The sequence below is a fragment of the Macaca nemestrina genome, chromosome 20 (genome assembly GCF_043159975.1).
Source record: "Macaca nemestrina isolate mMacNem1 chromosome 20, mMacNem.hap1, whole genome shotgun sequence".
Lineage (NCBI taxonomy): Eukaryota > Metazoa > Chordata > Mammalia > Primates > Cercopithecidae > Macaca > Macaca nemestrina.
Genome location: NC_092144.1, coordinates 44655744 through 44680670, shown reverse-complemented (window position 1 = coordinate 44680670; position 24927 = coordinate 44655744). Strand labels below are relative to the sequence as shown.

At 54.1% G+C, this 24927-nt stretch overlaps 2 protein-coding genes across 5 annotated transcripts in view; both read right to left on the bottom strand.

Annotated features, from left to right (window-relative positions):
- The window catches only part of LOC105495532 (CD22 molecule), a 42104-nt gene extending 36067 nt beyond the window's left edge, over positions 1 to 6037 (bottom strand). Inside the window, exons 1-3 of one of the 2 annotated variants that reach the window (XM_071086318.1) lie at positions 6019 to 6037; positions 4647 to 4746; positions 4330 to 4374 (exon numbers count right to left, since the gene is read on the bottom strand). In XM_071086318.1, coding sequence (XP_070942419.1) covers positions 4330 to 4374; positions 4647 to 4651 — 50 coding nt within the window. In that variant the 5' untranslated portion in view covers positions 4652 to 4746; positions 6019 to 6037. Of the gene's footprint in view, positions 1 to 4329; positions 4375 to 4646; positions 4747 to 6018 lie in introns of those variants that run through there. The other variant, XM_071086319.1, reaches the window with a different exon arrangement.
- LOC105495533 (myelin associated glycoprotein) lies at positions 2927 to 24280 on the bottom strand. 3 transcript variants are annotated; one of them, XM_011765211.2, is made up of 12 exons: positions 24143 to 24280; positions 22011 to 22066; positions 20863 to 20931; positions 20337 to 20705; positions 17217 to 17513; positions 16676 to 16933; positions 14370 to 14630; positions 6502 to 6789; positions 6019 to 6115; positions 4647 to 4746; positions 4330 to 4374; positions 2927 to 3444 (listed from the first exon to the last, which is right to left on the bottom strand). In XM_011765211.2, the coding sequence occupies exons 3-11, from the start codon at positions 20906 to 20908 to the stop codon at positions 4342 to 4344; spliced, it is 1749 nt and encodes a 582-aa protein (XP_011763513.2). In that variant the 5' UTR covers positions 20909 to 20931; positions 22011 to 22066; positions 24143 to 24280; the 3' UTR covers positions 2927 to 3444; positions 4330 to 4341. The 3 variants fall into 3 exon arrangements, with proteins under 3 accessions (XP_011763513.2, XP_011763512.2, XP_011763514.2); XM_011765210.2 differs by lacking the exon at positions 4330 to 4374; XM_011765212.2 differs by lacking the exons at positions 4330 to 4374; positions 22011 to 22066 and having other exon boundaries at positions 24143 to 24263.
- Between the last annotated feature and the right edge of the window lie 647 nt (positions 24281 to 24927).

Sequence of the window (24927 nt, the reverse complement as noted above, 5' to 3'; positions counted from 1 at the left end):
GGGCCTTCACACATATGTGAGTTTCCTTCCACAGGGAAGCCTCCTCTGGCCCCTCAGACCTCAAGTCACACTTAGATTCTATGCTGTAAAACAGCGGTCCCCAACCTTTTTGGCACCAGGGATCGGTTTCATGGAAGACAATTTTTCCATGGACCTGAGAGTGGGGAGGGAGCTGGGGATGATTCAAGCACATTACATGTATTGTGCACTTGATTTCTATTATTATTACATTGTGATATACAATGAAGTAAGTCTACAACTCACCATCACGTAGAATCAGTGGGAGCCCTGAGCTTGTTTCCCTGCAACTAGACGGTCCCATCCGGGGCTGATGGGAGACAGTGACAGTTCATCAGGCATGATCTGTGAGTACGCAACCTAGATCCCTCGCATGCACCGTTCACGATAGGGATCGTGCTGCTACGAGAATCTAAAGCCGCTGCTGATCTGACAGGAGGCGGAGCTCAGGCGGTCATGCTTGCTCGCTGGCTGCTCACCTCCTGCTGTGCAGCCCAGTCACTAACAGGCCACAGACCAGTATCAGTGTGTGCAGTACAGCACTGGGGACCCCTGCTGTAAAAACTCTGAGCTACCCCTTGGGAGCAGGTGTCACAGTTGTGGTTTGATATGTGCATGAGATTCTTTCATGTCCTTCTCCCTGCAAGACTGTGAGCCCCGTGCGGAAAGGGCATGCACTCTGCCAGCTTGGACAGGCCCCACAGAGTGCCTCCCTTCCCACTGCCCACGGCCTGGCCCCCACCCATGTCTGCTTTCCTCCTGCATGTGGACTTCCCGTCCCAGCCAAGCAGCCCCATGTCACCTCCCCTCCCGACCTGGTTTGTTCATTCCTGCCTCTAGGCCTTTCTTTTGGTCTCTGTGCTGCGTCCTCTGCCTTCTTCAAAATGCAGGGAGAGGTGGGCATGGTGGCTCATGCCTGTCATCCCAGCACTTTGGGAGGCCGAGTTGGGTGGATCACTTGAGGTCAGGGGTTCAAGACCAGCCTGGACAACATGGTGAAACCTCGTCTCTACTAAAAATACAAAAATTATCTGAGTGTGGTGGGCACCTGTAGTCCCAGCTACTCAGGAGGCTGAGGCAGAAGAATCGCTTGAATCTGGGAGGCAGAGGGTGCAGTGAGCCAAGATTGTGCCACTGAACTCTAGACTGGATGACAGAGTGAGACTCCATCTCAAAAAAAAACAGAAAACAAAACAAAACAAAAACCAGGCAGAGCTGCCGTATAGGAAACCCTGCCCTCACGGCTGCAGCCCACGGCTTAACCTGACTGCTCCTCCAGCACCCGAGCTCTGTGAGCAGCCTTTGGTTCTCACCGACACAGCCGTGTAGCACAGCGTCGGAGTGTGGCCTCTGCAGCCAGTGGTTGGGGCTCAAATCTGGGCTCCACTGCTAACAGCTGGGGACCGCGGAACTGATATAACTTCTCCAGGCTTCAGCCGCTTGTTCTCAAACATGCACGTGCATCAGAATCCACCAAGGACTTCTCAAAACACAGATTCCTGGGCCCCACCCCAGGGTTTTTGATTCCTGAAGTCTGGGGTGGGGGCTGAAAATTCGCCTTTTTAGCAAGCTCCCTTGTGCTGCTGATGCTGCTTCCTAGGGACCACACTTTGAGAACCATTGTCTAGTTGTTAGGGAAGGTAAATGAGGTTAATGGAGATTAATTAACGCAAACTGGGTAGAATCATAGAAAGCGTTCAACAACTGTTAGTTACTAATCCCATTTACACGAGACACTCTGGCCCTTTTTTACTTCCTGACAGGTATTATAGAAAAAGTGCAATTGATACAAAAATTAGCTGGGCGTGGTGGCAGGTGCCTGTGATCTCAGCTACTCGGGAGGCTGAGGCAGGAGAATCGCTTGAACCCAGGAGGCAGAGGTTGCAGTGAGCCGAGATCGCACTACTGCACTCCAGCTTGGGCGATAGAGCGAGACTCCATCAAAAAAAAAAAAAAAGAAAGGAGAAAGAACGAAAGAGAGAAAGAGAAAGAAAAAAAGAAAGAAAGAAAGAAAGAAAAAGAAAGAAAGAAAGAAGGAAAGAAAAGAAAAGAGAAAAGAAAAGAGAAAGAGAAAGGAAGGAAGGAAGGAAAGAAAGGAAAAGAAAGAGAGAAAGGAAGGAAGGAAGGAAGGAAGGAAGGAAGGAAGGAAGGAAGGAAGGAAGGAAGGAAGGAAGGAAAAGAAAAGAGTGTATTTGAATCAGAAGAATTGACCCCAGGGCCTGGCCACACCATTTCTGAGCTCCGGGACCCTGGGAAAATCACCTAACTTCCCTAAGTCTCAGCGTTCTCATTGTCATAGAGTTGTCCTCGGAGACCCTTCTCAGGATAGCCTGAGCCTCTGGAAAGTGCTTGGTATACAGCTGGTGCTTAATTAATGTTTCTTGAACTGAATGTAGGGATGTGTAAAATTTGCTGACACTGCAAATTGCAGCATGAATATGAGAGATGGGGGTGAAACCAACATGGGCTCGTGAGACCTACATCTGCGGCTCACACTCCAAGCTGCAGGGACCAGGAGGTAATCTCAGTGTAAGAAGCCGGCCAGGTGTGGGACAATAGGGAGTGCTGGGGACTGTGGCCAATGCACAGGACCCTCCCTTTCAGCAAGCCATGGCCACGTGCAAGTGCAAGCCTGGTGCTGTCAACTGATCTGACTGCAACAGAAACCAGCATGAGGATTTTTATGTGAAATCACCCAGAAGTCAAACCAGACCCAGCCCGCAGCTACCAGCTCAGAGTGGGAGCAACTTAATGGCCACTGACCCTGGGTTCAAGGCTAAAATCCCTGGGCCCTTGCCTGCACACCAGGCTCAGCCGAGGGCAAGGAGAAATTCTGTCATCGTTCTGTAGACGGTGGGATGGCAGACTGCCCAAAGACGGGTCAGAAAGCATCAGGATCTAGACTGGCTTTAGCTTCGGGGCATTTATTTCATGTCCCTTTTGTACAGGCCCTGGGGCCAGGTGTCGGGGCAGGAGACCAGGCAGGAAGTAGCAATAAATAACACGGACAGACAGAGCTCCTCTCCGGACAGATGAGGGTAAAGGTGGTTGGAGAGGAGCCGTAATGAGGGCGTGGGGGTGTTGGCAGGGAGGGGCAGCTGGGAAGGAGGGGGAGGTCAGGTCCCCAGGACCTCACTGTCACCTGCCTCATTCCCCTCCTGCCCCAGCCCCCGCTACTTTTGGGAGGAAGGGAGCCCGCAGCCAGTGGGGGCCAGCGAGGGTCCTGAGGGGGGTCAGCCACATGGGCTGCCCCCAGCTCCTTCACTTGACCCGGATTTCAGCATACTCAGCTAGCTCCTCCGTCAGTGTGTAGCTGTCCTTGGTGGGCCGTTTCCCCAGGTCCGAGTGAGAATAGCTCAGGTCCAGCTCTGGGGGTTCTCCCCGAAGGCCCAGCAGCCTCCTCTCAGATCCCAGGCGCCTCTCGCTCTAGGAGGGGAAATCACCCATTAGCAGGGTCCTGCTCCCTGCCTTTTCCCCATGCAGAGGCCAGAGTATTTGCACCCTCAGAGCTCCTGAGTTCCGTACCAAGTAAATACCTGTGTCAACCTCCTTTCTCAAGGACCGCAGGCCCAGCAGGCCCAGCGGTCACCAGGTCCCACTCTGGAGCTTCTGCCAGTGTTAATCATTGCTGAGCTTGAAATCTGCCTACAAATTCAGTCTATCCAGGAAGCTTTCTTCTTCTTTTTCTTCTTCTTCTTTTTTTTTTTTTTTTTTTTTTGAGACCCAGGCTGGATTGCAATGGCTCAATCTCGGCTCACTGCAACCTCCACCTCTGGGGTTCAAGCGATTCTCCTGCCTCAGCCTCCCGAGTAGCTGGGATTACAGGCGCCCGCCAACACGCCTGGCTAATTTTTTGTATTTTTAGTAGAGATGGGGTTTCACCATGTTGGCCTGGCTGGTCTCGAACTCCTGACCTCAAGTGATCCAACCGCCTCAGCTTCTCAAAGTGCTGGGAAGCCACCTAGTCAGGACCCCATCTTTCCAAATTCCTGGAAATACCTGGTTTGGTACGTATCCCCCATGTTTAGATCCGGCATGGGTTCCCCCTCCATCTGGGAGGTCCTGCAAGTGACACGTGGGTTCCCCTCATGCTTCCCACCCCCCAGTCACAGGAATTTGGACACACAGGACGGGGGCCACAGACAGAAGGGAGCTGCAACAGGAGAGACTAGACAAGGCCAGCACCGCCGGGCAGGCCCAAACTTCACCAGAGACCACCTTGACACCTGACAGGGACACACGGACATGCACGCCAACCCCAGGGCCCAAGGAGGGCCCAGAGGAGGGCACACTGAGGCCCCTGGAACCTACCTCCTGGGGCGCTCAGTGAGAATCCAGGGTAGAGACCTCTTTGGACTATTGGAGAAGGAAATGCAGTCACAGACGCAGGCAGCGGGAGGGAGGGGTTCCTTGGGCCCCATGTCCCATCGCCCCCTACAGAGCTTCAGCCTGGGCACTTCCTCCCCAGCCTCCAGGTCCAACCCAGCCCTGGAATGTCCTTCCTCTCCTCCTCTGAGAGGCCACCCCACTCCCCTGCCCCTTGGCCTCACAGGCCCCTCCCAGGCCCTCGGTGATCCTGGTATCCAGGTTCCCAGGCCAGCCTGGCGCTGCAGGGCTCTAGTCCTTACCTCATACTTCTCTGGTGCCCCCGAGATGCGGAAGTCGCTGCTGAACAGGACGGGAGGGCTGTCCCCTGCCGAGAAGCTGGGGCTCTCTGTCACGTTCTTTCTGTAGGGCGGGACTCGTCAGACCTCCCTCTGCCCTCCCTTTCTGCACCCCCATGTGTTTTAGGAGTTCGGCTCAGGGGACCTCAGAGTTCTCCCACCCATCTCTAAGATGTGGCAAGCAGCCCTTTCAGAACCAGCCTCTCCTGCCCACACAGCCCATCCTTCCCACCTCTGCGGCCCCTGCCTGGCTGGGGATGAGCCACCTGGCCGCTGGGCTCTGCTGTTTTTCAGGACCCCCGTCTGGATTCTCCAGGTTCCCCCTCATAGGCTCTGGGTCTGTCTGCCCCTCTTGCCGCCAGGATGTGGAGCAGAGAGGTGAATTTATTTCTCAGGACAGCTGATGTGTGTACACCACAAGGAAGAAACACAGCTGCAGTTCAGTTGGGCCAGGTAGCTGTGGTTTGGGGCTGGAGAGGTTTTCTGTCTGTTTATTTGTTTGCTTGTTTGTTTGTTTTTAGAGACAGGGTCTCTCTTTGTCACCTAGACTGGAGTACAGTGGTGAAATCATAGCTCACTACAGCCTCAACCTCCCAGGCTCAAGCGATCTTCCCTCCTCAGCCTCTGGAGTAGCTGGGACCACAGGCCCGTGCCACTATGCCTAGCTAATTTTTTCATTTTTTTGTAGATGGGGTCTCCCTATGTTGCCCAGGCAGGCCTCTAATTCCTGAGCTCAAGCAATCCTTCCACCTCAGCCTCCCAAGTAGCTGGGACTACAGGTGTGTGCCACCATGCCTGGCTAATCAAAAAAAAATTTTTTTTAGAGATGTGGTCTTGCTGTGTTGCCCAGGCTGGTGTCAGATTCCTGGCCTCAAGCAATCCTTCCGCCTTGGCCTCCTAAAGTGTGGGATAACAGGTGTGAGCCAATGCACCCGGCCAAGGCATATATTTTTTGCCACAGATGTGTGTAATCTTTGGGGCTTCTGGCGTCAAGTGGACCTGCTGTTGTGGCTGTAGGGGGTACCTGGGCTTTCCCCACCACACTGGAGTGTGTAGCGGAGAGTTACTGGAGATAGGGAGGCCGTCAAAATAGAATGTGGGGAAACAGGCCTCAAATGATGTGTGTAAAGGGCTCAGCCCAGGCCCTGGTGTGCCCCTGACCAGCAGGGGCTGGACTTAACAGGAACCGTCTCTCCTCTGTCCCGCTGAACATCCCAGAGCAGAATCTGCCTTCTCTACACTTAGGGTGCTGCCTTCCCCTGCCCACTCCAGGCCTCCATCTCCCACCAGGTCCCCTTTTTGGATCATCCCCAGATCAGCCCCGGCTGGCACTCACTTCCTGCGTGTCTGGGTAATGTAGCAGACGATGGCAATCAGGATGGCAAAGGCGACCACAGCGCCCACAGGCCCGATCTTGGCCCACATCAGTCGATCTGAGGACAGAGAAGACCCAGGCGCCCTTAGGGCTATGGGTGGTGGTGACAACACCTGAGAACTTTGGAGACGTGCTGGGGTGACAGTCAATGTATTCACGCAGCCGGGGCATCCTTGCACTGACTGACTGGCACGGAGGCTCCTGGCGCCAGGGCAATCCCTTTTGTGCTGGAGAGGCCCTGGGGAAGGGCTCATACCGCCAAGGTCAGAGCAAACTCGGGGCAAACTCAGGGCGGCTTCTCCTCTCCACCCGGAAAGGGAGAATTTGACCTTTTTCTCAATCTGCATAGCCCATGCTCTGTGGCTGTTGGTCAGCCTTGGGAGCTTGGATCCAAGAGGAGCCCGCTGCCTCCTGTGGCTCCCACCCCAAGTCCATGCCACTCACGGGCTCCCTGGAAGGGCAGCTCCAGGCTCTTGGCGCCATAGAGGTTCCTCGCGGTGCAGATGACGCGGGGCGGGGCCTGGGCCTGCCCCCGCAGCGTGAGGATGCTGGTGAGCACCAGGCCGCTGCGCTCGGAGTACACGAACTCCCGCTCGCTCTCGTTCACGGTCACATTGCGCGACGGCAGCTCAAAGGCCACGGATGGCTCCGGGTTGGACTTCACCACGCACAGGCACTGCACCGTGTCTCGGGCTGCCGCGCAGTGGGACTCCAGGAGGAGCACAGGAGCGACTGCAGAGGCAAAATCAGGACTGAAGGTGGCCAGGAACCAACGAGGCCCGGCCCGGGAGACTCCTTGGCTCAAGGCAAGGCCAGCGTGGCCAAGGATGGGGGCGGTAGCTTCAAGTAGAGCCCTCCAATTTCCCCCTCCTTTTTTCTCTGTCCTGACTGAGAGTGCCTTGACCTCACTACGACCCTGCCGGCTGCCTGTTTTCACTGCAAGCTTCACTAACCCACGCCAGGGGCCTTGAACATTCCCAGGCACTGATAAAGGTGTTTAGATTGTTGCTCAAAACACTAAAAGAGGTCGAGCACGGTGGGTCACAGCTGTAATCCTAGCACTTTGTGAGGCCGAAAAGTGGATGGATCACCTGAGGTCAGGAGTTCGAGATCCTGGCCAAGATAGTGAAACCCTGTCTCTACTAAAAACACAAAATTAGCCAAGTGTGGTGGTGCACACCTGTAGTCCCAGCTACTCGGGAGGCTGAGGCAGGAGAATCATTTGAGCCTGGGAGGCAGAGGTTGTAGTGAGCTGGGATCTCGCCACTGCACACCAGCCTGGGTGATAGAATGAGACGCTGTCTCAAAAAAACCCCAAACAACAACAACAAAAATGAAAGAATGAAAGAAACCAGCCCCAGCCCTGGGCCAAATTCCTTAAACCCTCATGTAAACCCATACCCTGACCCTCACAGACATGTCTGGGTAGAACCTCCCTTTCTCTCACTGTAGCACCGTGCCAGTTCCCCTCCCAAATGCTTTGGACTGGTGATCACCTGGTGTTTAGTGCCTCTCTCTTTGGAATCCCAAGTGGCCTCATTTCAGGATGGTTTGGGGTGCTCTCTTGGGGCGATTCTTCTGGTGCCGCTTTTGAGGCGACTCTAGCCTCAGGTTCGGCCTGGACGGAGCACTATGTCACAGGGATGGGCTGTTTCTCCTGGGCCCTGGCTCTTTCACTCTCTCTAACCTCATTCACTTTGAAATACATAAATCAGATCACAGCACTCTGCTCAAAACCCTCCTTCTGTTGCTCCGCGATTCACCTAAAATACAAATCCTTTATTTTTTATCGTTTTGAGACAGGGTCTGGCCCTGTCGCCCAGGCTGAAATGCAGTGGCAGTACTATAGCTCATTTGCACTCCTGGCCTCTAGCGATCCTCCCGCCTCAGCCTCCCAAAGTGCTGGGATTACAGGCATGAGCCACTGCACCCAGCCACATTCGACCATTTTTGACATGCAGAAAAAATTTCACATAGTTCAATGTAGTATATACAGCAAAAAGTACGAATATTCACCCTAAATGAAATCAGTACAGATTGCAAACAGCCTTGTGTTCTTTAGGGCAGATTTTGCCGTCAAATCAGGGTGTTGCCAAAATTGCAAAAAGCCTTTTGATTTTAAAGCTTTATGTTCAGAACTGCAGAGGACGGTAAATCCATCTTACTCATGACAGTTACTGGAGGGTTTTTGTTTGTTTTTGTAGAGACAGGGTCTTGCTATGTTCCCCACGCTGGTCTTGAACTCCTGAGCTCAAGCAATCTTCCTGCCTTGGCCTCCTAAAGTGCTGGGATTATAAGGTGCAAGCCACTGTGCCCAGCCCAAAATACAAAGTCTTTCATCTACAAGGTCCCTCAGGCCCTGCCTGACCACATGCTCTCTCCTTCTCTTCCCCTGGCTTAGTCCTTTCCAGCCACACCGGTTCCTTGCTGTGTCTCAAAATCGTGGAGCTTTCTGCCACTCCAGGATCTGTGTGTTTCTCCCTCAACCTGGAACACTTCCATCAATTGCCTGTGGAACGCCCTCCCTCGCTCCACATCGGCCTCTACCCACGCGGCATCTCCTTCTCTGACCACACAGGGAAGCTGCACCTCGCTCCATGCATCATTCACTCCCTGCCTAACTCAGCTCTCCTCTGCAGCACTAACCCTCCCTGCATCACACGCTGATATAAGGGGCCCCCTGTTTTCATCAAGACAGGGGCTTGCTCCATCTCCACTCTGGGCCTCACACGTAGAAGGGAGGAACTATGGAAATCTCCCAGCCCCCGGTCTCCCCAGACCCTTGGGGCTCACAAGGTTCAGACTATCCCTTCCTTTCTGGCTTCCAGCCTCTGCTCCTTCCTTTCAGTCCCTGCTGCAGATGCCCCCTACTTCCTCCCCTAAAGCCCCCTTGAACCCTGGCCCCCCCTCACCCATGGGATTCCCTTCTGCCACTAGCACCAAACACCACCCTCCACCCAAAGTCACTTGGTTGAGCTTTGCTTTGCTGCCACTGGATTACAAAAATAGTACTGGTAGGCTTTTTTTTTTTCATTTTCAAAAATAGGAAATTATTATTATTATTATTATTACTATGATTTTTTGAGACGGAGTCTCTCTCTGTCGCCCAGGCTGGAGTACAGCGGCGCGATCTCGGCTCATGGCAACCTCTGTCTTCCAGGTTCAAGTGACTGTCCTGCCTCAGCCTCTTCAGTAGCTGGGACTACACGGGCGTGGTGATGCCCGGCTAATTTTTGTACCAAAATACGAAACTGTTTCCCAGCACCGAATGCTGCTTTTTAAACTATGTTCTCTTTCTCGGCCGGAGAGTCCAGCACCCTCCTTGGCTTGCTCTAGACTGAGCACAGGTTCTCAGTGAGTTCTTACCAAAACCCACTTCCACACAGGCAAGAGACCCTTGGCTCACCTACCCCACCTATTTTCAATTTCCAGCAAAAAGAATGTGCCGGTAATGGTGGTGAGAGTCATACGGGCACACGGATTCACGACAGGGATGGGAACCTCTGTGCATACGTCTCTAAGTCTACTAAATAAAAAGTCCTCTTTGGGCAGAGATGCAATATGCTTGCTATAGCGTTAACCAGCTAACACACCATAGAGTACATTAATAACAGCGAACCTGAATGGACAGACTTAAAACTTTTTCAAAGCACTTCCACTCAAGACAGCATCACTGGTGCTCTGGTGACAAAGTGTCCGACCTGGATGTTGGCGGAATGCCGATACCCTGCTGGTGCACGTGCTTAGTATCTTTGCAGGCAACCTGTGAAGCTGCAGAAACTGTTATGGGGCTCTAGACAAACCTCAAAGACAAAGGTACAAAGAATGAGGAGTTTGCAATGGGATGGATTTGGCTTGAATCCCAGCTCTGCCATCTACTGGCTGGATGAGGCCACTCAGCCTCCTGGACCTACAGGATGGAGTTCTCATCTATGCAAACCAGGGGGTTACAGTCAGTAACTCACAAGGGGCTACAGGACTCCGAAGATAGGCGCGCAAGTGTGTTGTAAACACTTAACATCCCATCCGGGCGTGGTGGCTCACACCTGTCACTCCAGCACTTTGGGAGGCCAAAGCAGGAGGATCACTTGAGCCCGGGAGTTTGAGACCAGCCTGGGCAACAGAGCAAGACCCCATCTCTACAAAAAATTAAAACATTAACTGGGCATAGTGATGCATGCCTGTAGTCCCAGCTACTCAGGAGGCTGAAGTGTGAGAAACAGTTGAGCTCAGGAGGTTGAGGCTGCAGTGAGCAATGATCAAACCATTGCATTCCAGCCTGGGCAACAGGGCAAGACCCTGTCTCTAAAAAATAATAGTAATAATAAATATGTTTAAAAAATAAAATAAAAACACTTAACGTCCCACCCAAGTACTCATGGGTAGATAGACAGAACCATTCCAGCCGAGGGGTCACATGAGCAAAACCTCAGCAGCAGAACACACACAAATATTTAACCTGGAGTCCAAAGGAAAAATCAGTGAGAAAGATGATGACATCCAATATCCACAGAGTACGTAGCACTATGAACACTCAGTATTGTTCTCTTAGTTCTTCTTTTTTTCGGGGGCAGTGGAGGGGTGGGACAGAGTCTTGCTCTGTCATCCAGGCTGGAGTACACTGGCTCCATCTCAGCTTACTGCAACCTCCACAACCCCCAGGCTCAAGCGATTCTCCTGCCTCAGCCTCCTGAGTAGCTGGGACTACAGGTCTGCACCATCACGCCTGGCTAATTTTTGTATTTTTAGTAGAGATGGGGTTTTGTCAAGTTGGCCAGGCTGGTCTCGAACTCCTGGCCTCAAGTGATCCACCTGTCTCAGCCTCCCAAAGTGCTGGGATTACAGGCGTGGGCCACCATGCCCAGCCTAATTCTCTTAGTTCTCACAGCCATCTTTGTGGTAAGATACTGTTATGAACCCTTGCTAAGGGTTGCAAAACTGAAGTCACTTGCCTGAGCTCTTGCAGGAGGATGGGGACAGAGCTGGGATTCTGGCCCAGGTCTGTTCAGCCCTATTGGGACTGGATGCCAGTCAAACTTCTGTTTCCTTGTATTAAACTGGGGTGAAGAATGGTATCCTCCCCCCAGTCACATGGTTGTAAGAACAAAATAGGTCAATATGTGCAATGTGGCCGGGCGCGGTGGCTCAAGCCTGTAATCCCAGCACTTTGGGAGGCCGAGACGGGCGGATCACAAGGTCAGGAGATCAAGACCATCCTGGCTAACACGGTGAAACCCCGTCTCTACTAAAAATACAAAAAAATTAGCCGGGCGTGGTAGCGGGCGCCTGTAGTCCCAGCTACTCGGGAGGCTGAGGCAGGAGAATGGCGTGAACCCAGGAGGCGGAGCTTGTAGTGAGCCGAGATCGCGCCACTGCACTCCAGCCTGGGTGACAGAGCAAGACTCCGTCTCAAAAAAAAAAAAAAAAATATGTGCAATGTACTCAAGCTAGTTCCCTAGACATCTCAGGCACTCGGCAAGTTTGCACGCTTCCTACATGCCCCGTGCCATTCAGGGCTCTGGGGTGGGCAGGTAGGACAGAAGGCCCTGCTCAAGGGTCACCGCCATTGTCAGTGAACATTGGAGCCCTGGTGCCAGGGAACATTGACTGTATGCAGAGGGAGGGAGCCTGAGGGTCACACTCTCCAAGGGCAAGCACTTTGACACAGCCCTGGGTGAAGAGTGGGGAGCTGGCAGGTGGGGCAGGGGACAGGGCCACTGCTCCCCTCAATTCCAGCAGGGTGAGGCCTGCACACTCCATATCTGCCTGTGTGTTCGTTTTCAAGAGAAGCCAGATTGAGTCCTGGAGTGCTAAGAGCTGTGAGGGAGGTGAGGCAGCCAGAGGTTTAACAGCTGGGGCAGACAGGAGTCTGGAAGTATCGGGCTCGGACCAATTTTATAGCTGCCTGGCCTCAGGGAATTCCGCCCCTGAGTTTTCTCCTTGGTGAAGGGGAGAATGATAACACACCCCTGTTTCACAGGGTGACCCTAGGATTGAAACTGAACCAGATAGGCCGGGCGTGGTGGCTCACGCCTGTAATCCCAGCACTTTGGGAGGCCAAGGCGGGTGGATCACTTGAGGCTAGGAGTTGGAGAACAGCCCAGGCAACATGAAGAAACCCCATCTCTACTAAAAATACAAAAATTAGCTGGGCGTGGTGGTGCACGCCTGTAATCCCAGCTAGTTGGGAGACTGAGGCAGGAGAATCGCTTGAGCCTGGGAGGCAGAGGTTGCAGTGAGCCAAGATCGTGCCCCTGCACTTCAGCCTGGGCGACACAGCGAGACTCAGTCTCAAAAAAAAGAGAAAAAAGAACTGAGCCAGAAAACAGCTGTAGGGGATTCAAGGTCTGGCCCAGGGCAGGCCCCTAATGCCCGCTTGCTGCCCACTGCTCTTACTATAAAGGAGAGATCTGCGCCCCACCAGAAAATGTATGCGAGGTGGTGCTGCATGCTTGCTCAAGTGCTCCCATCACCTCCTCTCTCTGACTCTTAAACTTAAGAATCACTGGTGTGGGGTGTAGCAGGGGACAGGGGACAATAAGAGGGGGAAGCTGACCCAGGATGGCACGCACAGATGGAGGGAGCAGGGGACCACGCAGTCCCGCACCAGGATCACATCAACCCCACTAGGGAACAGAACCAGGAGGGAAAGTGCCCAAAGATTATAGGTCAGCAGGGAAGGGACGGCTTTGCCACGAGAGGTGGCCCCACAGGACTAACCTATATCTGCCATGTACTGATTGTCACCATGTACACAGCACAGAGCATATACCGTGTAGCAGACACTGCATTGAATTCTTTGCATGTTGAATGTCATCAAACTTTCTGACAAATTTGTGTGGTGGGCGCCATTATGGGCATCGTGAAGACCAGAAAGGTGAAGTTTAGAGAGGAGTGCTAGAAGCCAACAGGAACTTGGGGGGAAGCAGGGGAAATGGAAACAGGAAGGCGACATTCCAGAGGGAGTTGCTTGAGGAAGGGGAGTCAAAACTGTGACTTGGCTGCTACAACCTGGAGTGATGGCTGTGGCGGTAGGGGTGGTGGGAGATGGTGGCACAGTCCATAGTGAGGAGATGAGAAGCGCTGGCCAACCATGCAATGGTGAGTTTCATTTCCAAGACAGTAGCTTTCTATGTGCATCTATGTCATCTCTCCAGCTATTCTCTACCTGTTCATAAGCGTGGTGTCTTCTCAGCCCTATCCTCCACCTTTCACAGAGCCGCACAGTCTTTTGTGTATAACAACTACCCCATCAATGTATTCTGCTGTCATAACATAGGATGAGGTCAGCCTTGGGCAGGGAAGAAGAATGGAACCAGACTGCCTGGATTCAAACCTCAAATTCTGCCATTTCCTGGCTGTGGGGACTTAGGCAAGTGGCGTAACCTCTCTGGGTCTCAGCTTCCTTCTCCATAAACAGGGGAACAGTAATAGAATCTCCCTCATGAAGATGTCATGAGGATGAAATGAGTGGGTTGCTGTACAGCGCTTCCAACAGTGCCTGGTACATAGCGACACTCTACACAGGTTAGAGACCATGGTCATTGTTTTGGTTAATGCAGAGGGGCAGTAGCCACAGGATCCAGAAATTCCATTGGTCAAAAGTCCACCCCAGGCTGGATGCGGTGGCTCACGCTTGTAATCCTAGGACTTTGGGAGACTGCGGCGGGCAGATCATCTGAGGTCAGGGGTTCGAGACAAGCCAGGCCAACATGGCAAAATCCTGTCTCTACTAAAAATACAAAAATTAGCCAGGTGTGGTGGCTGGTGCCTGTAATTCCAGCTTCTCAGGAGGCTGGGTCAGGAAAATTGCTTGAACCCAGGAGGCAGAGATTGCAGTGAGCGGAGATTGCGCCACTGCACTCCAGCCTGGGTGACAGAGCAAAACTGTGTCTCAAAAAAAAAAAAAAAGGAAAAAAAAGGTCCACCCCTGGATGTGGGAACACAGTATTCTCAGATGGGATTTTATATTCCTGCTGTGAATTCAGCTTCCCTTCCTCGTCTCTCCGGAGGACAGGCAAAGCCAACACTGATTGGGATGCATGGGCACCCACAGTAACCCTGGTGTCCCCCACGGAACCATCCATCCCTGGCATAGGGGAGTGAAAGTTACTCACACTCCACAGCCAGGTTGAAGGGGAGTGGAAGGTACTCACACTCCACAGCCAGGTTGAAGGGGAGCGGAAGGTACTCACACTCCACAGACAGGTTGAAGGGGAGCGGAAGGTACTCACACTCCACAGACAGGTTGAAGGGGAGCGGAAGGTACTCACACTCCACAGACAGGTTGAAGGGGAGCGGAAGGTACTCACACTCCACAGACAGGTTGAAGGCGGTGGCCCTCTGGCCATACTGGTTCTCAGCCACGCACCAGTACTCTCCATCATCCTCAGGCGACACGGCTGGCAGCTCCAGCTGCAGCTCGCTCTCGTAGATGACTGTAGCCAGGATCTGCTTCTCCTTGAAGATGGTGAGAATAGGGTCCGGGTTGCTCTGCGTAGAGCACAAGATAGAGACCGTCTCCCCCTCTACGGCCACCATGGTCCCGTTCACCGTCGGCTTCCAGGGTGCATCTGAGGGGTGGGACGGGACTGATGGTCAGAACCCAGTAGATGTTTCTGCCAGCCACCCCCAGATAGGACCCCAGATCCCACCCCAAACCTAGCACACCAGTTCAGGAAGGCTCAAGTGACCCCAGTCCCGGCTATCTCGTTTCCAAGAACAGCAGCTCTGTAGCCAGAGTGCTTGTCTTCAGATCCCGACTCTACCCCTGCCCAGTTGTGTGTGGGCCCACGTCTTAACCTCTCTGGGCCTCACTTTTCTCATCTGGAAAATGGGCTTTATAATAGTTCCATCTTCATAGGGGCAATCATCTAACATTCACTGAGAACCTGCTGAGTGACAGGCATTGCTCTAGCTTGAATGCCTAAAGCATGTGGAAAGAGCAGATGTACTTAAATAAAATATATACTTTGTAAGATGGGAAGAAGTATGTAGAGAAAAATAAAGGGGCTGAGGGTATGGCAAATCAGGGTAGTTATAGTTTGGGATAGGATGATGGGGAAAGGCTTCAGCGAGCCTAGGAGGTGGGCAGAGCCAGCCATGGGAATACTGGGGGGAAAAGGGCATGTCAAAAGCACGCAGGAAGCCAGGCATGGAGGTTCATACCTGTAATTCCAGCACTTTGGGAAGCTGAGGCAGGCAGGTCCCCTGAGGTCAGGAGATCGAGACCAGCCTGACCAACATGGTGAAATCCCGTCTCTACTAAAAATACAAAAATTAGGCCGAGCTCGCTGGCTCATGCCTGTAATCCCAGCACTTTGGGAGGCCAAGGCAGGCAGATCACGAGGTCAGGAGTTTGAGATTATCCTGGCCAACATGGTGAAACCCTGTCTCTACTAAAAATACAAAAATTAGCCAGGCGTGGTGGTGTGCGCCTGTAATCCTAGCTACTCGGGAAGCTGAGGCAGGAGAATTGCTTGAACCAGGAAGTGAGAGGTTGCAGTGAGCCAAGATTGCGCCACTGCACTCCAGCCTGGTGACAGAGTGAGACTCTGTCTCAAAAAAAAAAAAAAAAAAAAGCCCGCAGGAGCTATGGAGCAAATGTTGGCTGGGGCTGTCATTGTTAATATCCCCAGTGCTGGGCACTTTGCCTCAATACACATTTGTGAATGAATGAATGAAAGAATGAATGGTCTCTCCTTGGTTCACAGCTAAGAATCCTCTTCTGACCAGCTCCCTTCTTGCAGGCCCAATAATATAAATTTGCATACAAGGGGCTGGATGAGGCCTGAAGTCCCCTCAACCCTCTCATTAGAACTACAATGAAATTCATTTAAAAATGCGGATTCCTGGCCAGGCGCAGTGGCTCACGCTTGTAATCCCAGCACTTTGGGAGGCTGAGGCGGGAGGATCACTTGAGCCCAGAAGTTTAAGACCAGGCCAGGGAACATATCCATTCTCTGTCTCTACAAAAAAATAGAAAAATTGGCTGGGTGTGGTGGCTCCTGCCTGTAGGCCCAGCAGTGCAGCAGGCTGAGGTGGGAGGCTCGCTTGAGCCCAAGAGTTTGAGACCAGCCTGGGCAACATAGCAAGATCCCAACTTTACAAAACAATTTAAAAACTAGCCTGGCATTTGGTGGTGGTGCACACCTGTAGGCCCAGCTGCTTGGGAGGCTGGGGTGGGAGGCTTGCTCGAGCCCAGGAGTTTGAGGGCAAGGGGTGCTATGATGGCACCACTACATTCCAGACTGGGCAACAGAGCAAGACCTTGTCTCCAAAAAAATTTCATAAAGTAAAATTTTCTGGGGCCAGGCCCACACCAAGTCCCAGAACAGCCAGGAGCTGCCCTCAGGAAGCTGCAGCTAACAGGCTTCCCTAGGAGGCAGGCCTGGGTCTTATCCTGGGAAGGAGGGTGAGGCAGAGCAGGTGTTCCCCAGATTCTTGTGCAAAGAACGAAGGTGCACATTGACCTGCAACCCTCCTGTCCACCTTGGTCTCGACTGTGTTTATGGCCCGTCCCCTGCGGGGCTCAGCCCCTAATCGCCCTGGATGAGGCCTCTTCCCTTTGTCTCTCGGCTGCAGGTGGGCGTGTGGACACACAGGGCAGGCCACTCACACATGACACTGAGCCCCACGGTGCGGTTGTCCTGGCCGTAGGCATTCTCGGCCAGGCAGGCGTAGACGCCGTCCTCGGCGGGGGTCACCTCCTCCAGCTCCAGGAGCAGGCTCTCGGCCACGGCCTCCCGGAGCACCGTCCCGTCCCGCATCCAGGTCAGCAGCGGCGGCGGGTTGCTGTCAGCCCCACAGAGCAGGCTCACGTGGGAGCCCTCGATGGCTTCCACCGAGGAGTTCATCTCCACAATCACCGGGGGGTCTGAGGCCCGCGACACAGCGACTTTAGTGAGCAGGTGCTGGGGACTCGGCCCAGTGCCCTCTCCCCGCCAGCCCGGCCCAGCTTCCAAAACTGCCCGGCCTCGCCCTCAGCCTTGGCCCCACCCCGGGACTGCCTGGTTCCGCCCCCACCCCACCCACCAATCCCTGTCTGGCCCTGGCCCTGGCCCCGCCCCCATCACTGCCCGGCCCCATCCCCAGGTCCATCCCCTCCTTGGGCCCCGCCCCACCCCGTCCCACCCCGCCCTGCCCGCACCCAGGCTCACACTTGACGTCCAGGCTGGCGTAGCCTTCGAACTGCAGGGTGGTGTTGGGGAAGGAGGCCTGGCAGCCCAGCCGGTGGCCGTTGGCCTCCCTCGTGGGCACGAAGTGCAGCAGCGACACCTGCACCCAGGTGCCCTCGTCCTCCCGCAGCCGGCCCAGCACAGCGGGCTCCCCCAGCCCCTCGTGGCCCAGCCAGCTCAGCTCAGGACGCAGCTCTGGGCAGTTGTCTGGCACCATGCAGCTGACCTCCACTTCCGTGCCTGCCACCACCTCTGGGGGCACTACGATGTTGGGGGTGTCTATACGAGGCGGGGAAAGGGAGGGCTGAGGAAGCAGCACTGGGCTACGGTCCCAGTCCCACCCCACCCACCCTCCTCCTTGTCCACCTCCATTGCTGGCAATGGTACGCCTCAAGGGTACCGCCTCCGCTCCCTGCCTCCGGATCCAGAGTTCCCCTCACCCTTCCTCTTCTTGGTCACCCCGGAGCCCTCCACGGAGCCATCGGAGCACCATCGTAATGAAAATCACAGTGTCGTGGCCAGAGCACTTGACAGCGTTTAACTTGCCAGTCCCTCCCACGAAGTGAGAGGGCAAGTACTGTAATTTTGCTTATTTTGCAGATGAAGAAACTGAGGCTGCAGCTGGCACCAGGTAACACTGGCTACAAACCCCGTAGCTCTGGCGTCAGTGTGGGCTCCCCACACCTCATCGCTTCCCAAGCGGCTCTCCTCTCCCATGCCTGCTTGGTTTACCCTCTGCCTGGCACGTGAGTGTGTGTGTGCAGGGGGGTGTGTGTGTGTGGCGTGGGTGTGTGGTGCATGTGTGTAGTGTGATGTGTGTGGTTTGTGTCGTGTGTGGTGTGTTTGTGATGCATGTGTGTAGTGTGTGGTGTGTGGGTAGCATGTGCATTGTGTGGTTTGTGTGTATGGTATGTGTGCAGTGTGTGTTGTGTGTGTGATGTGTGGTTTGTGTGGTGTGAGTTTAGTGCTGGTGTATGTGGTGTGTGGTCTGTGTCATGTGTGGTGTGTGTGTGATGTGGGGGTAGTACATGTACGTGTGCAGTGTGTGGGGGTGTTGTGCAATTTGGGTTGTGTGTGGTATGTGGTTTGTGTAGTACGTGGTATGTGTGTGTGGTGTGTGGTGTGTGTGGTGTGGTGTATGTGGTGTGAGTGTAGTATGTGGTGTGTATGTGGTGTGTGGTTTGTAACATGTGTGATGTGTGTGCTATGTGTAGCACGTGGTATGTGTGTGGTGTGTGAGTAGTGCATGTATGTGTGCAGGTGTGTAGGGTGTAGTGTGTGTGGTTTGTGTAGCATGTGATTTGTGTGTAGTGCGTGGTGTGTGTTTGGTGTAGGGGTAGTGTCTGCAGTGTGTGTTGTGGTTTGTGTAGTGTATGGTGTGTGTGTGCAGTGTGTGGTGGGTATAGTGTGTGGTTTGTGTGTGTGGTGTGTACATGGTGTCTGATTTGTGTGGTGTGTGTTTGGTGTGTGGCGTGTATTTGGTGTGTGGGTAGTGTGTAGGTAGAGTGTGCAGTGTGTGGTGTGTGGTTTGGGTAATGTGTGGTGTGTGTGCAGTGTGTGGTTTGTGTAGTGCGTGTTGTGCATGTTTGTTGTGTGTGGAGTGTGTGGTTTGTGTTGTGATGTGTGGGTAGTGCATATATGTGTACAGTGTGTATACATAGGGTGTAGTGTGTGCATGGTTTGTGTGGTGTGTAGTGTGTGGTGTGTGGGTAGCATGTTCAGTATGTGGTGTATGTATGTGGTGTGTGTACTGTGTGGTGTGTGTAGTGTGTGTGGCGTATGGGCAGTGTGTGCAGTGTGTGGTGTGTAGTTTATGTGGTGTGTGGTGTGTGTGTGGTGTGTGGTTAGTATGTGCAATGTGTGGTGTGTGGTTTTTGTAGTGTGTGGTGTGTGTGGTGTGTGTTTGGTGTGGTGTGTGTGTGTGTGGGTTCTATGTGTGTAGCATGTGCAGTGTGTGGTGTGTGGTTTTTGTAGTGTGGTGTTTGTGTGTGTGATGTGTGTTTGGTGTGGTGTATGTGTGGTGTGTGGGTAGAGTGTGTGTAGCATATGCAGTGTGTGGTGTGTGGTTTGTGTAGTGCGGTGTGTGTTGTGTGTGTTTGGTGTGTGTGTGTGATTTGTGTGTGGGCAGTGTGTAGGTAGCATGAGCAGTGTGTGGTGTGTGGTTTTTGTAGTGCGTGATGCATGTGTAGTGTGTGATGTGTGTGTGGTGTGTGGTTTGTGTAGTGTGTGGTGTGTGTGGTGTGTGGGTAGTGTGTAGGTAGAGTGTGCAGTGTGTAGTGTGTGATTTCTGTAGAGTGGTGTGTGTGTGTGTACTGCACCTCTGCAGTCCCTTTCCGCACCAGGGTGAACCCGGCTGTCTCATAGGGACCCAGCACTGAGGGCTCCAAGCAGCAGCGCCACTCAAATGAGTGACTGCCTCATTTGAAATGAGGCAGGGGGATCCCATGAAATCAGGCAGTGTGCCCTATTCTGATTGCCGTGTCTGGCCATAGCTGTATTCTATTTGGCTTAAAGGATTTAAAAAAAAAAAAAAAAATCTGAATCAGCAGCCAAAATTCAAGAATTAGGAGATTACACCAAAGAATCCAAAATTCTGGTTTATCTTGAAAACTCAGAACGCCTGACAGCCATGGCCCTGCTTTCTGTTGGCCAGAGCTAGAGGCCACGTGCCAGGTGCTGCCCTGGGCACTTGACAGCATTTTACTCATTGCCTTAAGTGCTGTTCTTATCCCCATTTTCCAGAAGAGAAAACCAAGGCCCAAGGAAGTTAAGTCACTTGCCCGAGGTCACTACGCTGAAGTGGGGACCCAGCAGCCTTGCCCCTACCCACTGGCCCCACTGCCTTTCTCCAGGTGTTTCCAAAAGAGTAGGAGCACCTGTTTCCCTCTGAGGCTAGCAAGACTATTCTGGGGCCCTGCTTTGTTCATGTGTGTCATCTGCATGGTCTGCGTGGGCCTTGAGGTTTGCACCCCCAGCCAAATCAGCACCTCCCAGATCTGCCATCCAGGCCTGCTGGGGAAGGTGTGGGGAGGCCTTCCGGCCACACTCCTTCCTGCCCCGCTGCCGCAGCCCCCGGTGCCTGCACAACCGCTGGGGACTCACTGATGATGTCCAGGACGCTGTGCTCTGAGAAGGTGTACTGGTTGTAGCCGCCCAGGTCCCCACGGAAATAGTACTTCCCGCCCAGCTCGGGGCTGACGTTGCTGAGCAGGAGGGTGCAGTTGCGCAGGCCCAGGTCCCCCAGGAGGCGGCTGCGGCCCTGGAAGCTCTCGTGTACGACTTGGGTGCGCGACTTGAAGACCACCGGAGGGTAGTTCTTGGGGTAGGGGCTATTGAAGTACCAGACGCCATGCACCACGGCGGGCCGCAGCTCATCCGGGAAGTCAAAGCGGCAGGGGATGGAGACGCACGTGCCTTCGAAGGCCGAGATGGAGGAGGGCATCCAGGCACCCCAGTGACCCCCTCGGGAGGCTGCGGGCAAGCAGGAGAGCTGAAGTTCAGGGACACATCCTACCTGATCACCCCCTCCAGCTCCCATCCCCGACCACGTGCCAGGGGGTGCAGGGACCCACCTCCAACCTGCTCAGGGGCCAAGGCCCTTGAGTCCCCAGCACCTGTCGGCCATTACCTGAAATCATAATCCAGAACAGAGGCAGTGCCGTGAGGAATATCATTCTGTACAGCAAGTGAGTGATCGCTGGAAAGGGAGAGGAGAGGGTTAAAGGCTGGGGGAAGTGAAAGGGGGTGTTCCATGCGGCCTTCAGGAAGGGGCTCATTCACATGCTAGCTGCTGCTGCTATTATTATCTATTAATGCCTTTATTTACTTGTTTTTCTGAGACAGGGTCTTGGCTGGAATGCAGTGACACAATCACAGCTCACTATAGCCTCGAAATCCTGAGCTCGTGTCATCCTCCTGTCTCAGCTTCTGGTATGCTCCACCACACCCAGTTAATTTTTCTTCTTTTTTGTGGAAATGGGGCGGGAGGGGTCTCACTATGTTGCCCAGGCTGGTCTTGAACTCCCGGCCTCCGGCAATATTCCTGCCTTGGCTTCCCAAAGGATTACCGGTGTAAATCACCTTGCTGGTCTGCTGATATTTTTTAACTTTTTACTTTTTGAGATGGGGTCTCAGCTCTGTCGCCCAGGCTGAAATGCAATGGTGCAATCATGGCTCGCTCCCTGCAGCTTCAATCTCCCAGGCTTACGCGATGCTCCAGAGTAGCTGGGTCCTCAGGTGCGCACCACCATGCCTGGCTAATTTTATTGTAGTTTATTTATTTTGTTATTTATTTATTTATTTATTTTTAGAGATGGGAGTCTTGCCATATTCCACGTTGCTCAGACTGGTCTCAAACTCCTTGGCTCAAGCGATTCTCCTGCCTCAGCCTCCCAAAGTGTAGGGATTACAGGCGTGAGCCACCTCACTCGACCTGCTGCTATTACTTATAATTACAAACCCTTCGATGGCATTGGCCATGCGCCAGCCCTCATTGCTTATTCTGCTGTCTTAACTCATTTGATCTCTTTGAGGAAGATGCATTATCCTCATTTTATAGCTGAGGTCCAGAGAGGTTAAGTGACTCGCCCAAGGCCACACAGTCGGTCTGCAGTCTTAGCCGCATGCCCTGTCTCTGTGCAGTGATGATGTGCTGATCAGTATCTTTGTCATTATGATGGCCCTGGAGAGCTCCAGCAAGTAAGAACCAGAGAGCCAAGGCAGGGCCAGCATTGCAAAGCGGAAGCAAGGGAAGAGAATTGGTACCCTGCCCCTCACCTGAGTCTCCCTGAGTTGGGAACGTCTTCTGGGTCCACCTGAAGCTGCCAGACAGCCTGCAACAAGAGTCACTCAGGTGCAAGGGGGTGGGATCGGGGCCCCCAACCCGCCCTCGCTTCAGTAGCTCCTGCATGGGTTGTGATCTGTTGTCAGGCTGCCCGTGTGGCCTCCCATCGTGCCTGGGACCCTCCCACACAGCCTCGAAGCCACTCTCTGGCAACAACTCCCCACAAGCTGGGGTGTGGGAGAACTGTGGGGAGGGAAGGGGGGAACGGCTGCATCGGGGTTCCGGGGGTGAGGCAGGGGGGTGTGGCGAGTGGAGTGAGGGAGCAGATGTCCCACGGCCGGGGCCTGGGGGTGGCGGGCAGGGACCCAGCGCCATCAATGACTGGGTTTCACAACATCAGCATTCCCGACATGCCGTGTGAATTCCTGCCGCCCTCTCCCACCCCACAGACGGCCCCTGGTGTCTGCACCCTCACCAGAAGCTGGTCCCCGGTACAAAAGAGTCCTGTTCCCTCGGGGAGGGGATGCTTTAGCCTGCGGGGGGCTTTCAGGGTGGGTGGGGAGTGAGAAAGGGGTCAGGCACTCCTGACTGGGCTTTGCGCGGGGCCAGGAAGGCCCAGGGCGGGGACTAGCGAGCCCCTGGCACCCTGCTGCTCCGTGGGTTGCCTTGGGGTTGGAGCCAGGGTTTCCAAGTGATTGCTTTTCCCAGTCTCCACCACCCTCTTCCCACGGACAGAGACGCGTGCACACACATATCCAATCGCCGGGATGAAATGTGACAGATGTAGCCCCAGTCAGAAGGGGCAGGCACACACAGCAGAGACTCACACGGACACCCAGACAGGACCCTGAACACACAGACAGGCACGGGGACCCCTGTGCCCACAGAGATGGGCTGGCACTCACACAGTTCCCGAGGCATGCGTGCAGTGCCCCTGCTGCTGTCCACACACACCTGGACAGACATAGACCTGGCATTCGGCGCGTACACACACACACACACACACACACACACACACACACAGCCCTGCATGCACGGCAAGCTGACCAAGATGCAAGGAACTGCACACACACACTGAGGATGGCTACACACGGGTCCAGCCAGACACGCGCCAGTGGACACCTGGCCGACGCTGCCCTTGCACCTGTGACGGGAAGGTACAGGTGAGAGATGCAGATAAGGATGAGCACGTGCCTGGGCAGACATGAAACCATCAGGTAAATCATGTACTCTTAACAGCGGGGAAAGCCAGTTCTCGGGATGGGGGCCAAATCAACCTCAGCTGTTACAATGTGTGTGGTCACAGTCCATAAACATATGTACAGCAGATCTGTTGGGTTAAAATGTCAAGGGAAGGATGAGATGAGGACAAATGCATCTAGAAAGTTTCCTTAGTTGGGGCCGTGCGCAGTGGTTCACGCCTGTAATCCCAGCACTTTGGAAGGCCAAGTTGGGAGAATCTCTTGTGCCCAGAAGTTTAAAACCAGCCTGGGCAATATAGTGAGAGTACTGTCTCTTAAAAACATAGTAATAAAAAATAAAAAGTTTCCTTAGTGGGGATTAATGAATAAAAGTTGACTGAGGCTCACAGAGGAAGGTGCATGGGCAGCCGTGTGTGTGTGTGCGCGTGCACACACACACACACACACACCTGTTGGGTGCCCAGGTGCTAGAATGCAGTCACTTACAGTCCATTGCCCCATCTACCTCCCAGATTGCAGACTGCAGGTATCTGATCACCTGGACATCCTTCCATTCTTCAGCCAGACCCAGACCTTCTCCACCCCATCTGCTCCACACTTGGGAACCCCAAGGAAACCTCTCCTGCAAAACCTTCACCCACAAGGGGTGCTGAGGGGGGCCCTTTGTTCTTTCTCTCTGCGGTTTCTTCCCAGAGCCCCATCGCTGCCCCAGTGATGGTCCCAGCCCATCCCCAGAGCAGCTCCAAGCCACACCCTCCTGCATCCTAAATCAGTGGCGGTGCACAGCGACGCTTCCTCACCCAGAGCACCTGACTCTGCTCACGTCTGGGTGCCACTGCCCCGGCGCCCTGCTCCCCATGCCCCGGCCTCCCTGCCCCGGCGCCCTGCTCCCCATGCCCCGGCCTCCCTGCCATCGTACTCACTTGGACGCAGTTGCTTCTGCACCTCTGCTCCGCCGGCCCAGCTCGCAGTCCCCTGCCTCCCAGGGTCTAGGCCCCCACTTGCCAGCCCCTCCCCTCCCCCTGGGTGCCAGGGGCCGCCTGCCTCCAGGGCCCAGCTCCTCCCTACCCCCGGGGGAGGGGGGCACAAAAGGGCCCTTGTCACCACAGGGCTCGGACTGGGCAGCCTGACGCTTGGGTTCTCCTAGCTCCTTCCTGGAGGGGTTGGGGGTGGCTGCCTTGCTCTCTCCCCATCCTCCATCCCTGAACACCCTGATTCTGGGTCCTGGGGAGGGGGGGCAGTCTAACCTCTTTGGAAGTCCCAGGCTGAGGGACAGAGGCATTGTCCTCAGGGAATCTTAGTGGCAACATTAGGTGGGCAGCAGAAGGAGACAGGTCCTTTCCACCCTCAACGTCAGTGCCACCTCCTCTTGCCATCTGAAATGACCTTCCGTGTTCACCAGCTCCTTTCATGAGAACATGACCTCCACCAGACCAGAAGCCTTGTCTTGGAGATTCTCAATCCATCCCCACTCATAGACAAGTTCCTGGCAGGCAGTTGAGCTTAATAAACAGCATGGGTGGTTGAATGTGTTCTCCAGAGCCCCGGGGTACCTTCAGACTCAGGGCCTGGGCACCTGTTGCTCATTCTTCGTGGAAAGCAGTCCCCACTCCATAGCACTCCCCGCTCTGGCACTGGCTGCCGTTCACCCGTCCTGTAGGCTCAGCAGCCCGGGTGCCGCTTCCCCGGGAAGCTTTCCCATCTTCCC